The sequence below is a fragment of the Gymnoscopelus microlampas genome (assembly GCF_963454915.1).
Source record: "Gymnoscopelus microlampas genome assembly, chromosome: 1".
In the NCBI taxonomy this organism is placed as follows: domain Eukaryota; kingdom Metazoa; phylum Chordata; class Actinopteri; order Myctophiformes; family Myctophidae; genus Gymnoscopelus; species Gymnoscopelus microlampas.
The window spans coordinates 34,712,696-34,727,825 of record NC_139962.1 but is presented as its reverse complement, the minus strand read 5'-3'; the positions used below and the strand labels follow the sequence as shown (position 1 = coordinate 34,727,825).

At 42.8% G+C, this 15,130-nt stretch overlaps 1 protein-coding gene across 1 annotated transcript; it reads left to right on the top strand.

Annotated features, from left to right (window-relative positions):
• Positions 1-2,926: 2,926 nt before the first annotated feature.
• Positions 2,927-8,467, top strand: LOC311043498 (extracellular calcium-sensing receptor-like; the record flags this gene model as incomplete). The annotated part of the gene is made up of 9 exons (XM_084054759.1): positions 2,927-3,036; positions 3,192-3,486; positions 4,617-4,703; positions 5,456-5,725; positions 6,196-6,402; positions 6,578-6,853; positions 7,034-7,258; positions 7,340-7,463; positions 7,554-8,467. The coding sequence occupies 9 exons, from the start codon at positions 2,927-2,929 to the stop codon at positions 8,465-8,467; spliced, it is 2,508 nt and encodes an 835-aa protein (XP_083910885.1).
• Positions 8,468-15,130: the final 6,663 nt, after the last annotated feature.

Genomic DNA, 15,130 nt, shown 5'->3' with positions numbered 1-15,130 from the left:
TTATTTAGTTAGTATGTGCAATGCAATGTGTTTATAGGGTTTAATGTGTCATGAGGTTCATGTGTTATGTGTTGTAATCAATGTGTATGTGTCACACCAGAGTGGTAGAGAGGGGTAGTTGTGGTGTTGTACCCCTCTCTCCATTTCCTCTTGTAAGTCTGTAGGTTTGGTGTTTGGTTTGCAGCGTCACAAATAAAAGTGTCTTCTTATAAATAGTGATCCATACTAATCCTTACCATCTGAAAACCACCGTTCATTATAATACTGTTCATTATGATAGATCTACATTTGGGGTATTTTGTATCGAGAACCATTTTGATATGGTTGCTCATCTGTTTTTGTATTATGACACAACACACCTTGCTACAGGCCTAGAAAAACATTGTATCGTATTATGACACTGTACAATAGACCTACTGTAGCTACAGGCCTAGAAAAACATTGTATTGTATAATGACACTGTACAATACATTACAGGCCTAGAACAACATTGCACCCGTTGAGCGGCAATTTCATCACCTCTGGGCCAGATGTCATCAGTGTTAACACACACCTGCCTTTGCTTGCCCATCTTATGTTTAATCTGTACCCACCTGGGTATAGTCTGTTGTTGCCAGACAATCAGAGATGTCTGCCTCTACCGTTACGTCTGGACCATAGACAGTAAAAAGTATGGACAAAGTTACACCCATAGACTCTACAGACCGTAGGCCTAAATGAAGCCTTTTCTTCAACGATTTCAAATCCACCATCTATTCTATATCCGGTGCACTCGGAAATTCATGCTTTTGGTTGGGACCCGAGCGGGGCTGGGGAATTAATGCTATTGGCTGTGTATAGCTTGTCAATCAAAGCATCACAAGGTAGAGACGTCCCTCCTACAGCATACCCTTCTTCATCATCAATTTTGAAATAAATGGGACCATAAGTTACCCAAACGTATATCATGGTGATTGAAAAAAGACTTTAAACTAGCAACTGGAAGCATAAAGTATTTATGAATAAAAATGGTTATTAAGGTAATAAAATCAAGTCTAAAGTTCGGCAAAAACCCACCCGCTTGCATAGAGCGTTATTTCTTCTGACACCAGCAGGGGTAAAACAGCTAAACTACAGGCCATTCATATGAACTTTTACTTCCTATATAGACTCAATTTCAAAGGCCCTTGGTTTGGACACTTCTGAATACAAGGTAGTTGCAAGAACACCAGCGAGAACTCAAAGCTCCGCCCACTGCTTTACAAACAATCATATCACCACCCCAATGTGAAGGACCTCCATAAAGCCTTTGATTGGTTCTGCAATGCATGTTTTCTTCCAATAGTTTTCTCCCAGTTTTAGCAATGAAACCTGAGAGATTGCATCATTCTCACTGGTAATTTTCCATGTGCTGGAGCAGAAACAACCTGTTCCTCTAGGGAACACATGGCATGACATTGACGTTTTTTTTTGCTAAAACAAACGAAATGGAAATTAGATAAACATTGAGAAATGTTTCAGAATCAGGTATTATGCATAACAATAGTAATGAATAGAGGTACATGATAGAGAACCAAAGGCTGACATGTCTGCCACTATAGAGGCCGTTATCGCCCTGGGACACAGAGTAATTTTTTCTGTTGAAAATACAAGGCAGGTGTCAAGTCTACACGGCAAGTCTACACGGCAAATAGGCAGATTAGTATTAACAGAACAGTATAGTACTATTACCTTAACTAGATTTTCAGTTCGCTACGCAGCCTTCAAACCTAATCTAGTCCACAACATGTGCAAATAGACTAGAATAAAATGCACTAAAATGCCACAAAAGAAAACACAAAAATAGCTGACTTCCTGTTGGGTTTAGGTCATGATGCCAAGAGGCTTTTTTCTTAAAGGACGACTTCACCGCTTTTCAACCTATCTTCATATAATTGGTCCTCACTAATACTCATGATAAAATGGTACCATTTTCTTCTACTTGGTCTGTGTCTCATAGTGAGCTGTGGACAGTCCAGAAACCGTCTACCAGTGACATCATCGTTAGGCATGTTTTTTTTTCCAACAAGATTTCACATTTTTTATTTAGATTTGTATTAACAGGAGAACAATGGCTTCTTTTATTGCATTGCAACTTTCCAGGAATAGAAAGCCTGCAGTTTCTATTAGCTTGGATTCCCCATTGATGATGTCACTGGTAGACGGGACTCTGAACTGTCCACAGTCCTCCTCTGAGACACAGACCAAGTAGAAAGAAATGGTATCATTTTATCATGAGTATTAGTGAGGACCAATTATATGAAGATAGGTTGAAAAGCGGTGAAGTCGTCCTTTAACCTAGACATGATACATACAGTATGCATTCTGAAGTTTGTACACGTACGTGAAACCTTAATGTAGGGTTTCATATTTGAAATTTTGTACGGGGCGCTGTTGAGCCATTTTGCCTCACTCATTTTCGCGACCCATGAAATACGTAATTGTTTTTTCATTTGTGAGGCGTGTGTAAAGTGTTTCAGCATCTTTAGGCCCTCAAAGCTGACCTTTTTTGTGCATAGAATAATAAGATGTTCTAAAATCCATAATGCATTTATACAGTGGGTGAGTACTTGTCAATGTAGCCCTGGTGAGACACATTAAAGGACGCACACAATATTATTTTCATATGAATTTATTGTTAAGCCCTACCTCCATTTCTGCCTCTGCCCTGAGCGGCAGATTACGTAATGCCATAAGGTGGCACAGGGGATGGCACAGCACTGTGTATAAAACAAACTTAATAACTGGACAATGGGTTTACAGAATGGAGGGGGTTGTTAGACAGAGAAGGACAGTCATGAGGGCTTCTGTGCACCTGTTTTTATGTATGATATTCTCTTCCTTCTCTCCTTTGTCTTCCTCATCTTCCTCTTCTTGTGAGTTACAGGCGCCATTTAATCTCAACAGAATGTACAAGCCTGGGGACTTGGTTCTGGGTGGCGTGTTTGATATCCACCAGTCCTCTGTCCTCCCTGATCTGTCTTTCACCTCCGAGCAACAGGGCCCCATTTGCTATGGGTGAGTATCAACAACCTAACCCTAACCCAATACAATAGCAAGCAAGAGAATAGGGACCTTGTTTTGATGTGTGGTACCATAGGATTAGTTGATGTTTCTTATTTCCATAAAGCATAATTATGCAAGATGACAGAAACATTTTGTGTGTGTGGTAGTTACAACATTGACGGGTTGAGATGGGCCCAGACCATGGCTTTTGCCATCACAGAGATCAACAGAAACCCCAGCCTGCTGCCCAATGTGACTCTGGGGTACAGTCTCTATGACACCTGTTTCACGCTTGGAGTTGCATTCCGTGCAGCGTTGTCATTGGTCAGTGGGAGAGAGGAGCAGTTTCAATTGGATGAGAGCTGTGTTGGGTCTCCTCCAGTGCTTGGAATTGTGGGTGATGATTCCTCATCACATACTATTGCCATCTCTAGTGTAGTAGGTTTGTACAGAGTGCCCCTGGTAAGTTGCTTACTTTTACCCCCTGTCGGGCAGAAACCTCTTATTTCCATATTTTAACTTTTTGTGTTTTATTTTGGTAAATTAACGGCCTACTAGATCATACTACAGCCTCACACAAAAGTATAGAAAATTGCAGATCTACAAGCTCGGAATGTGGCGCGAAGCGACACGTTTTGAGCTTGTCTGAGTCTGTCTGCTTTTTATTTTTATGTATTTTTTATCCTGAAAAGTAACAGTTTTGGACATGGAGGTTTCCATCCAACAGAGACGATATGCTTAATTTAGGTGATTTGGTTGTTTATCCTACTATAATTCTAGTAACCATCTTGAGTAGGTGAGTAGGTGAGTAGGTAGGTGAGTAGGTGAAGCTACCCGGTTCTCCTCAGTGGCTGGAGCAATTGCTCTGATTTTGCACACAGCCATTGACCATTACCATCTGAACTTAACTGTGAAGCCCGTTTTTCAATTGCATCAAATCTCAGCTTCTTATTAGCGTTTTTGTGTCAAACACTGTCACCATGGTTACGGGGCTGCCCAGCTATGGGACGAACTGCCTCCCGGGTTGCCAGATCATGTGCGCATATCCCCCCACGGATGCGTCGACCGGGTATGGTCTAGTTAAATATAAATGATGTACAATGTATGTAGTATTTTTTTTAAAGCTTGAAATACAGAACATTACTTTGTTACTTGTAGTTAACAGTAACTTGCAGGCAAGCATGTGAGCGGAGCAGGCACATTTTGAACGTATTTCATAAGGTCAGAGCTTTTCGCGAGCGGTCCACAAAAACAACTGGGCTGAGTGTGTTTTGGGCCGAGCGTTCCAGTTACCCCTTAATCCCATGTACAATGCGCAGATTTTTATTATTCTCTCACCATAACTAACGTCCATAACATATGTATATGTATATAACACAGTATATATCTGCTGCTATGCTCATGCATCTTATGTCTTACCTCAGGTACTTACCATACCGGAAAGATATAATGTACTATGTGTAAATATGCTGTTGTTGTTGTTTTTATTGATCTCTCTCTCATTCTGGTCAGTCCTCACTCCACTCACATGCTATGCTTGCAGGGGGAAAAAAGTTGTATCGTTCAGAACAGATGTTTTGTGTCTTTTTCAGATAAGTTACTATTCCATGTGCTCCTGTCTGAGTGACCGGAATCAGCACCCTTCCTTCTTTAGAACAGTCATAAGTAATACAGTCCAGGTGAATCAGCACCCTTCCTTCTTTAGAACAGTCATAAGAAATACTATCCAGGTGAATCAGCACCCTTCCTTCTTTAGAACAGTCATAAGTAATACCGTCCAGGTGAATCAGCACCCTTCCTTCTTTAGAACAGTCATAAGAAATACTATCCAGGTGAATCAGCACCCTTTCTTCTTTAGAACAGTCATATTATGACTGTTCTAAAGAACAGTCATAATATGACTCGCTTTCTTCTTTAGAACAGTCATATTATGACTGTTCTAAAGAAGAAATTCACCTTAAGATTCACTTATTAAGTACTATCCAGGTGAATCAGTAGAACAATCATAAGTAATACTATCCAGGTGAATCAGTACAACAGTCATAAGTAATACTATCCAGGTGAATCAGTCATAAGTAATACTACCCAGGTGAATCAATAGAACAATCATAAGTAATACTATCCAAGTGAATCACTACAACAGTCATAAGTAATACTATCCAGGTGAACTTGTATTACAAGTTCCACACGCTTGACAAATACCTCCCTCTAGTGAGCGTAAATGATATTGCACATCACACCTCTCTGTTCACAGCATAGAAAGATAATAGACCTGTTTATTGTGGAATCTGTGTAGGAGATTCACAGACAGACAGACAGACAGACAGACAGACTAATGAGACTATTGACCCCACAGGGGACATTCTGTCGCCAAAGGTCAAGGATTTACATCAATTTGTATCCCTTTTCTCTTCATTCTTTATCCAATCAGGTGCGAGCTATGCTCCAGATTATGAGACGCTTCGGGTGGACCTGGGCAGGACTGTTGTACAGTGATGATGCCTACGGCCGTGATGTGGTCCACATCTTCCGGTCTGAGCTGGCCCAGTCTGGTCTGGGTTGCCTGGCCTATGTGGAGGTCTTTCCCTGGGACGCTGACCCGGCTGAAGTCCAGAGGATCGTCACTGTGATGAAGACGTCCACAGCTCGTGTGGTCGTTGTCATTGAATATGGGACCCATATGATTAAACTCATGGAGGAGGTTGTTGGGATTATAATCCATGTTAATTTATAGGAACTCATAATTATAAGGAATCTGAAAAGAGTTACATTGAAGTGAAGATATCCTTTCATATTACGTTGCTGTTTAAAAATGGCAAGCATTTTTGTTTAACTTTAATGCAATTTCATCACAATCTAATTGCAATGCAATTTAATCCCGGTTAACATGCACTCATAGTTAAAATGCAATTTCATAAATCTTAGGTTAATAAAATTAAATGCTCAGTAATTGTGTATTTTTTACACTTTTTTCTCTGTACGATAAGCAAATAATCAAACCATTCACACATCTCATTGCTAAAGCTAAATGTTAAATAGTTCAAATTGTATTAGATTGCATTTGTCTTACAGATGATTGTATTATTACTATTACTATTTTTATTGTTATTATTATTATTATTATTATTATTGTTGTTGTTGTTGTTGTTGTTGTTGTTGATCAATCAAGAGGTGGTAGAGCAGAAGGTGACAGGTCTACAGTGGATAGCTGTTGTGGCCTGGATAGAAGAGCCAAAGCTCCAGACTCCTCGCTACATGCCGTACCTGAGAGGCACCCTGGGTGTTGCCCTGCATCGTGGAGAGATACCAGGCCTCAAGGACTTCTTGTTGAAAATACATCCGCAAAGTGACCTTGACAACAGCCATGACAATGCCATAGTGAGTCATTTGTTTAATTTCAAAGTTCAAGGGTATCTTTATTTACAGATACATAAGAGTAACAAATATGGGCGCATTTCGCCCCTATGTGAAATGCGCCCCGATTTTCAATCTGATGTCTGTTTTTAAACATTCACAAGGTATTTGTGTTGGAGTATTCATTGTGTTTCTTCAGGTGAGGCAGTTTTGGGAGCACACATTTCAGTGTAAATTTGCACCCCTTCCACCAGAGTGGGTGGATGCGGGTGGAAGGGTGTGCACAGGACAAGAGGACCTAGAAACATCAGAAACTACGCTGTTGGATGTGTCTAGCCTCAGGGCAGACTATAACGTGTACAAGGCTGTGTATGCTTTGGCCCATGCCCTCCATGACATGTTGCAATGTGTGCCAGGAAGAGGGCCTTTCACTGGGCACAGCTGTGCCAGTTTGCAGACAATACAGCCATGGCAGGTGGGATATTAATAAACAGTTTACTTGAGTGTGTAGTTGGATTTAATTTGCATTCCCCAAAGAACAGAAGTTTGGGACAAAATATAGCTCATGTTTAAATTGGGTTGTAAATACTGCAAGGATGTAGTTAAAGCATAAAAGTCCCTGTCAGGTAATTGTTTTGTTCATCGCCATTTCTAGCTTGTGTTTTACCTGGAAAAGATCAACTTCACATTATTTGGTGATCAAGTATCATTTGATGAGAACAGTGGTGCCTTACCAATCTGTGATATCATGAACTGGGCGTGGCTCCCTGATGGAAGCGTAAATATTCACAATGTAGGGGTGTACAAGAAGTCAGCCTCTGGAGACGAAGAACTCATCCTTGATGAAGACAGAATCTTCTGGAACTTTGAAACCAAAAAGGTCACTTGCTAAATGTTGAGCTCATGATGTGAAAGTAATGTTGTTTGAACTGACACTGATCATTGTTACTTTCCTCTGCAGCCACTTCGGTCAGTGTGCAGTGAGAACTGTTCCCCTGGAACCCGTCTGGCCAGAAGGAAAGGGGAACCTGTCTGCTGCTTTGACTGTATTGCTTGTTCTGAGGGAGAGATCAACAATGAGACAGGTAGGTTTACACTTTGGGGCAATGTACAGTAGGTTATCTTCAAGCTGATACTGTACTTGTTTGTCCCTTCAATCTTGCCCTATTTGTTAGACTCTACAGAGTGCACCAGTTGTCCAGAGGACTTCTGGTCCAGTCCCCGGCGTGACCACTGTGTCCCTAAGAGCGTTGAGTTCCTCTCCTACCACGAGGCCCTGGGTATCTCCTTGACAACCATCTCATTGCTAGGCACACTTATCTGTGCCATTATCATGGGAATCTTCATCTATCATCGAGACACACCCATGGTACGCGCCAACAACTCAGAACTCAGCTTCCAACTTTTGATGTCACTCAAACTGTGTTTCTTGTGCTCACTTCTGTTCATTGGTCGTCCCAGACTCTGGACTTGTCAGCTGAGACATGCAATATTTGGGATCAGCTTTGTGCTGTGTGTGTCCTGTATCCTGGTAAAGACTATGGTGGTGTTGGCAGTGTTCAAGGCCTCCAAGCCTGGAGGGGCAGACATTATGAAGTTTTTTGGTGTTATGCAGCAGAGAGGAACAGTTCTGGCTCTTACTTCCACCCAGGCAATAGTCTGCACAGCCTGGCTTGTGTCTGCCTCACCAACTCCTCATAAAAACACCCAATATCACAGTGATAAAATATTCTATGAATGCAATGTAGGATCAACAATTGGTTTTGCAGTCTTACTAGGTTATATTGGTTTACTGGCACTCCTCAGCTTCGTCCTAGCATTCATGGCAAGGAATCTTCCAGACAACTTCAATGAAGCCAAGTTAATCACTTTCAGCATGTTGATCTTCTGTGCCGTGTGGATAGCCTTCATCCCAGCATATATCAGCTCTCCAGGCAAATATGCAGATGTAGTGGAGATCTTTGCTATTTTAGCATCTAGTTTTGGCATTTTGGTAGCGCTGTTTGGACCAAAGTGTTATATAATCCTTTTGAAACCTGAGAAAAACACTAAGAAGGCCATCATGGGTCGCGGTACCACCAAGGCGTAGAAGCAGAAATTCAATGATAGAACATATTTTATAACAATACATTAATATGTATATATTGCTGATCACCTTGTTTGGAATTGATTGGGTTTTCTACCAGATTTAACTAAATCCAGTCAGAAATGCAAACATCTATTATCTAAATTATCATTAAATTATCATGAAGAAAAATTAGCAATTCTTCATTCTCTGTGGGTCAAACTACTACAGATATTTAAGAGGCAAATTATGCATAGGTTTAAAATGGTCAAATGTACTCTTTTAGCTGTTATTGTTGACATAATTTTTGAAGCCCTCTGGTTTCATTAGGTTAAAGCTGCTTTGTGTGATATTTTCATGTTCAAAATATTTGAAAACAATATTCTCTGTTGAAGGCCATCCTTCAGGTTTTTCTAAAGGTCTTTGAAACATCGCAACATTGCATAACGTTGTCTGCAGTTATCGCCAGACAGTGACGTCACTGACGCATCCTTGGTATCTTATGCGGTCGAATGACGTCACGCACTAATACTTGATATCTTTATCCTAGACACCCGCGAACGAGTGTCTTTTTTGGTTTCCTTCTTTATTGTTCACGCTCACGCTACTGAACTACAAGCGGGATCATTATTTCATGTCAACATTCAAGTAGAACTATCAGAAGGTACATATCCCAGGTACAATAATGCGTCGCTCACATGATATAATGAATGATATATGAGTACCTTCTTTTAGTACGCTAGCCTTCACATTGCAGCGTACTGTACCCAAGTACGCATTAATCGGACCCCAGACTACCTCCCCAGGCGTTCCTGGTATGGTGCGGTGTCCCGTTCTGGGGAACGTTCACGCACTAATCACAACATCTGGCAAGTGGTCCTGGGTACGGGGTTCTCCTTCCATTCCGACATCTCGCCACTCCGACTAGTCGCTTCCGCGTGCGGTTAGGGTTAGGGTTAGGGAATGGTTAGGGTCGGACTTCAGTGCTAAGCCTTTTTAGAAAGGTCATCCTTTCAGAAAAAGGCAGAGCAAGGAATTTTTGCTCTCGCCATCTTATTTTTGAAAGAAAGTCTTTTTGGGATCCTGCTACTCTTTAATTTTAAGGTCCATATAATTTCACATTCTGTTTAATTAAGTATTCCTTTAGACTACATTCTAAATCTTTGCCCTAAGTTCTTTTTAGGTATAGGTTCTGTTAGGTATAGGGTTCGTTAACGTCGGAAAGGCGACATGTCGGAAAGGCGAAATGCACCCCCTGGGTACGCACCCGGGACCATAGTCTGAACCGGAACATCCTCATTGGTTGGATGTCATGAGTCCATGCACATTGTTTTATTTATTTACATTTTTATTGTGTGCATTGAAAAATAATATAATGCAAATTTTCAATAAAAAAAGGGGGACAAATCATAATGGATTACTCCTGTCACCCATGTGATTTTGAGGAGCCCATGTTATAGCAATTTCACACCAGAAATGTAGTCCATTGTATGACTTACTGTACACTAATGGAGGCAAGATATTACAATAACTTGGCCCATGTCATTACTACTATTACCCCCCTATCGCCTGCTGCATCTCAACCACAAACAGTTGATTATCAGTCAGATTAACAGATGTAACACTCATGATTTTTCAAGGTATTAAGCACACTCAAATTATCATGTCCACAGAAAGCAGTTTATGAGGAGGAGCACTTTGGATATCATGTCCAGAGCGCTCCATATGCAGCATTTTATGGATGCACGCACATCAACCGTTGCTGTGCACAAACATAGTGTCATCTGCGTTATTAGTACATTGTGTCATTTGCGTTATTAGCACATTGTGTCGGGGTGCTCCTTCCATTCCGACATCTCGCCACTCCGTCGAGTGGCTTCCGCGTGCGGTTAGGGTTAGGGTTAGGTATAGGGTTCGTTAACGTCAGAAAGGCGACATTGTGCACCCCATTGTGTCATCTGCGTTATTAGCACATTGTGTCATCTGCGTTATTAGCACATTGTGTCATTTGCGTTATTAGCACAAATAGCCTACAGCTAAAACAATGGTAAACAAGGACTTCTCATGGTAACGATTCAAAGTCAGGTTGTACTGTAAATGACCGACCTGTTAGATACAGCCAGGAAGATCCAACGTGACATTGATGAGCGGGTTTGAATCCCGATCCCGACGACCTTCGCTGCGCGTGTCACTCCCCGTCTCTCTTCCCATTTCCTGTCTATCTACTATATACTATCAAATTGTTTTGTGGACATATATGGCTCCTAAAGCTTTATCCTACTATAATTCTAGTAACCTCACGGACGGTGGTAGCTGTCTTGTGTCTTGGGTTGACTCTTGATCAAACTGCGCATGCGTCGTTGCTAGGTTTCGCGAGAGAAACAAGCAGCAAGGTCTATGAAAACAAGGCCAAACCAAACGACCCCTACAAGCAACGAGGTCTATGAAAAGAAGGCCAAACGAAGCGCCTTCACACATATACCTTGCCTCTTGGAAAACAGCCAATCTACAAGCTCACAACGCGTCCCCACACCCACCTGCACTTTCACAACCAACGCCAAAACACAATACCACCAATATTGCCCCTAAACCGCTTACAGTAGGCCGACATGGCAACACCGACGCTGCACCATAGACCCCGCCCACTCTCTGAGTACAATTCTTACTGTGGAAAGTAAACACTCCAGACTTTTTTCGCACACACGCACACACGATGCACATACACGCACACGCGCAATTTTAGACCCAGTCCTATTTTAAAAGTCTGCGTATGTGCGACTCGCGCGCCTGGTGTAGCCGCTATCATTGATAATCACTTGGATCTAAACAAACGCGCTGTACGCACACGCTCGCTTTGAAAAGCCTGGTGTCGATCGGCCGTTACGGATCTGTGTGTGTGTGTGTGTGTGTGTGTGTGTGTGTGTGTGTGTGTGTGTGTGTGTGTGTGTGTGTGTTTGCGACGGGACCCGGGGCGGGCGAGTAACATGCCTACGCCATTCTCCGTGCTGTGTGTGTGGGTGGGGGGGAGGGGTCCCTGGCATATCTTTTCAAATGGGGGTCCGTGGGCTAACAAGTGTCAATTTGGGGGTCCTTGACATAAAAACGTTTGAGAACCACTGCACTACACAGTACAAACTCACTTTCGATCCCTGATAAACTGTCTGTTCTCGGCGCATAAGCCAAACTGCACACTTTGGGTGCTCATATTCCCCTACGGGTATGGTCTAGTTTGTTATAATTTGAAGTCAGAGGTTGGTAGATGTCGGTACTGAACTTGGGACCTCCTGGAATGGTAGAGCACCACTCCACACACCAGGACACAGTCAACAATGAAGACCAGGTTGTTGATTGGACCAGAACCTAAACAACCTAAATCAAGTAAAGAAATATAAAAAATCAATAAATATAATATTAAATACAAACACACACAGTATTGATGTTTACATAATATATATAAATTATAAACAAATAAAATCTCTTTAACATATATTTTAGAATTTCCATTTCTGCTAAGCAGAAATATCTGGGGTATATCTGCTTTTTTTTCTAATAATTTCCAGCACTTCTGATGTACATGCAGACTGCTTGGCGGAATCATTTGAAAACTGTGAGCCAAGAGTCTGTCTCGAGAGACTTAAATGTGTAGACACAACTATATTTGGGCATCCTACCAGGATATAAAATGAGTCTCTTGAGAGCTTTACACTTTATGCGAATCAGCAAATCAAACAGGTACAGCATGATGGATGTAGTAGAGCATATTAATACAATATTCTGTAACTAGTGCATCTTCAGTGGTCTCCCTGCTCTTCCATTGAGACACATAGAGTGGGTTGGACACTACTGGTTGACAGTAGTACTACCTGGAGTTAGTGTTTCTCCACCTCCCACACAGGAAGTTTGAATTTGAATCCTGAGTAGGACATGATAAAACCTACGCATTGCAGCTTTAAAGGCCAGGCACTGGTGTGGGCCTATGTTATGGCCCTTTGTTTGGGGGTATAAGGCCTGCAACATAAACGAGAAGGAGAACAGAATTTAAAGGAGCTACACCATGAATTTAAAAAATAATAATAATATTTGATATCATATTGTTTATGTCCCTCAAACGTTTTTCAAAAGGTTTGAGCCTAAATCAAGCCTCAGATATACTCATTCCAACTAACTTCTCTCTGGCTTATAAAGCACTTTCACCTGCAATACCACATTGTCCTGTTTGGCACGGGGCGCTATTGAGCCAGTTTGTATGCATGTTATGTCCTGGTTCTGTGTGGAAAAGTAAAAAAAAAAAAATAAGAAAAAATGTAAAAAAAAATAAAAATGATTTTTTTTTTTTTTTTTTTTTTTTTGTTAGAACTGATAAACGGGAGGAATTGTTCCCAGACGTGACGTAGGGTGGGGGAACAAATCTGACGGACTGTTTTCAGACCAATTTACATAAAAAACACAGATAGCCTATGAAAGCCTGCATGCTCGAAGTCGGGTATTTGTTGGAACAGAAGAGAGGTGGGGGAGACCAAAAACACACAAAAATGAAGAAAAAGTTAAAATTCATGGTGTAGACCCTTTAAAACTGAATATATATTTATTACAAACAAAAATGCATATATATAAACTGAAGATGCCTAACCCAACAGAAAACAACTAAACTAAACACACTCAATCAAAACATAATATGAAGAATGAAAGGGTCACAGTCTCTAGTCTTTCCCACAGGAAGACACAAATAAGGTTTGGTTTAGGTGAGAGGACAGAGGGATCGAATAATTATTTATCATATGATAATTACAGACAACGTTAGATTTTAAGGTTTCAAAGACCAGCGTACACACTGCTTTAGTTGTGTATTGTTGTTCTGTTATTATTATAACTCAAAACAACGGCAGGAACACAGTCAAACTTTATTATTCACTCTAAACTCTGACAAGTGACTCTTCTTCTGTGAATGACATTCTCTATCTCCCAAAGCCCCACAGTCCACAGCGCCCCCGTGAGGCACATAAGTGGGGGGAGAAGACGACAGCCTCCACGTGGCCTCCTCCGCAAGTAACAAGAAATGGTGAGAGACCAACTTGTGAAACTAATGTCGCCAACCAAACGTCGAGCTGGCAGGCTTAGGACCGGCGGACGGGCAGTCATCCCGACCGTCGAAAACCGAGGCCTGTCAGTGCTTCAACTCAATGTCGAGGGCCTAACAACCTCCAAACTCGAAGTCCTGCGTCACCTGGCTGATTCCAACGGGGCAGCGGTTCTGCTCCTGCAGGAGACACACTGCACATCCGACAACATCCTCAAGATCCCTGGGTTCCATCTCGCTGGGTCCATCTACAGCAAGCAACACGGTGTGGCAACGTTCGTCCGGACTGAAATAAGCTGGTCAGCCAGTAGCCAATCCCCACCAGGCTCTAACATCGAGTGGCTAGTTACAAAAATCCAGGAAACATCAGTCGTCAACGTATACAAGCCCCCACCATCAGAGCTGTCCGCAACGTCACTCCCATCAATAACTGCACCCGCCATCTATGCAGGTGACTTCAACTGTCAGCACACAGACTGGGGTTACAACCACACAACACCTAATGGAGTGGCGCTGAGTGAATGGGCCTCCAACACCGATGCTCTTCTGCTGTACGACCCCAAGGAGCCTCCAACCTTCTTCTCTGCACGCTGGAACACCTCTACCAACCCGGACCTGGCCTTTGCCATCTGCCACAGTAACGACCCGAAACCGGAGAGACGCGTCCTGGACAGGTTTCCCCGCTCACATCACCGACCATCCATCATTAAAGTCCCATCACTGGTGGAACCGGTACCAGGGAAACCCGTCAAGCGATGGAACTTCCGAAAGGCCAACTGGGAGTCGTATGCTGAGGAGACTGAAAGAAGGTCAGCTGGCCTGCCAGACCCAGACTCAGCCGACCTGGATGTGGCCTATGCAGCCTACTGCCAGGTCCTCCTGGGTGCGGCAAAGAAGACCATCCCACGTGGCTATAACAGGAATTACATCCCAGGTTGGGACGAGGAATGCAGCCGCCTCCTGAGCGACCACCAGAGGGCTAGCTCCAGAGAAGAGGTGGACGTGACTGCAGCAGCACTGCTCCAGAAGCTGGATACCACCCGCAGGGCCAGATGGACAGAAGTCGTTGAATCAATCGACTTCACCCATTCTAGTCGCAAGGTGTGGCAGACCATCAACCAGCTCACAGGCAGAAATACAACACCCCACAGCTGCCCAGTCACAGCAAACGCCATCGCATCACAGCTCCTGAAGAACGGCCGCTTCCCGGATGCTGACAAAGACTTTGCCCGACTGACATCGCGTGAGGTGTCTTGCATCTCGGGAGCGGCCAGTGTCGATTCCAACCTCTCTGGAGAATTCACAGCAGAGGAACTCAGTGAGGCCATGAGAAAGCTCAAGCCAGGCAAATCCCCTGGCCGTGACAACATCCACCCGGAATTCGTCATCCACCAGAGCACAACAACATCTGACTGGCTCTGTGCTTTCTACACATCATGCTACCGGAGATTAAAGCTCCCAAAGACTTGGCGCCGTGCCTCTGTTATAGCTCTGCCGAAGCCAAATAAACCTGCTGAAGACCCCAAGTCATACAGACGTTGCTCTGTGTGCCATTTAAGATCTTGGAGAGGATGATTCATAGCCGCATCGAGCCAGTGGTGGACTCACAG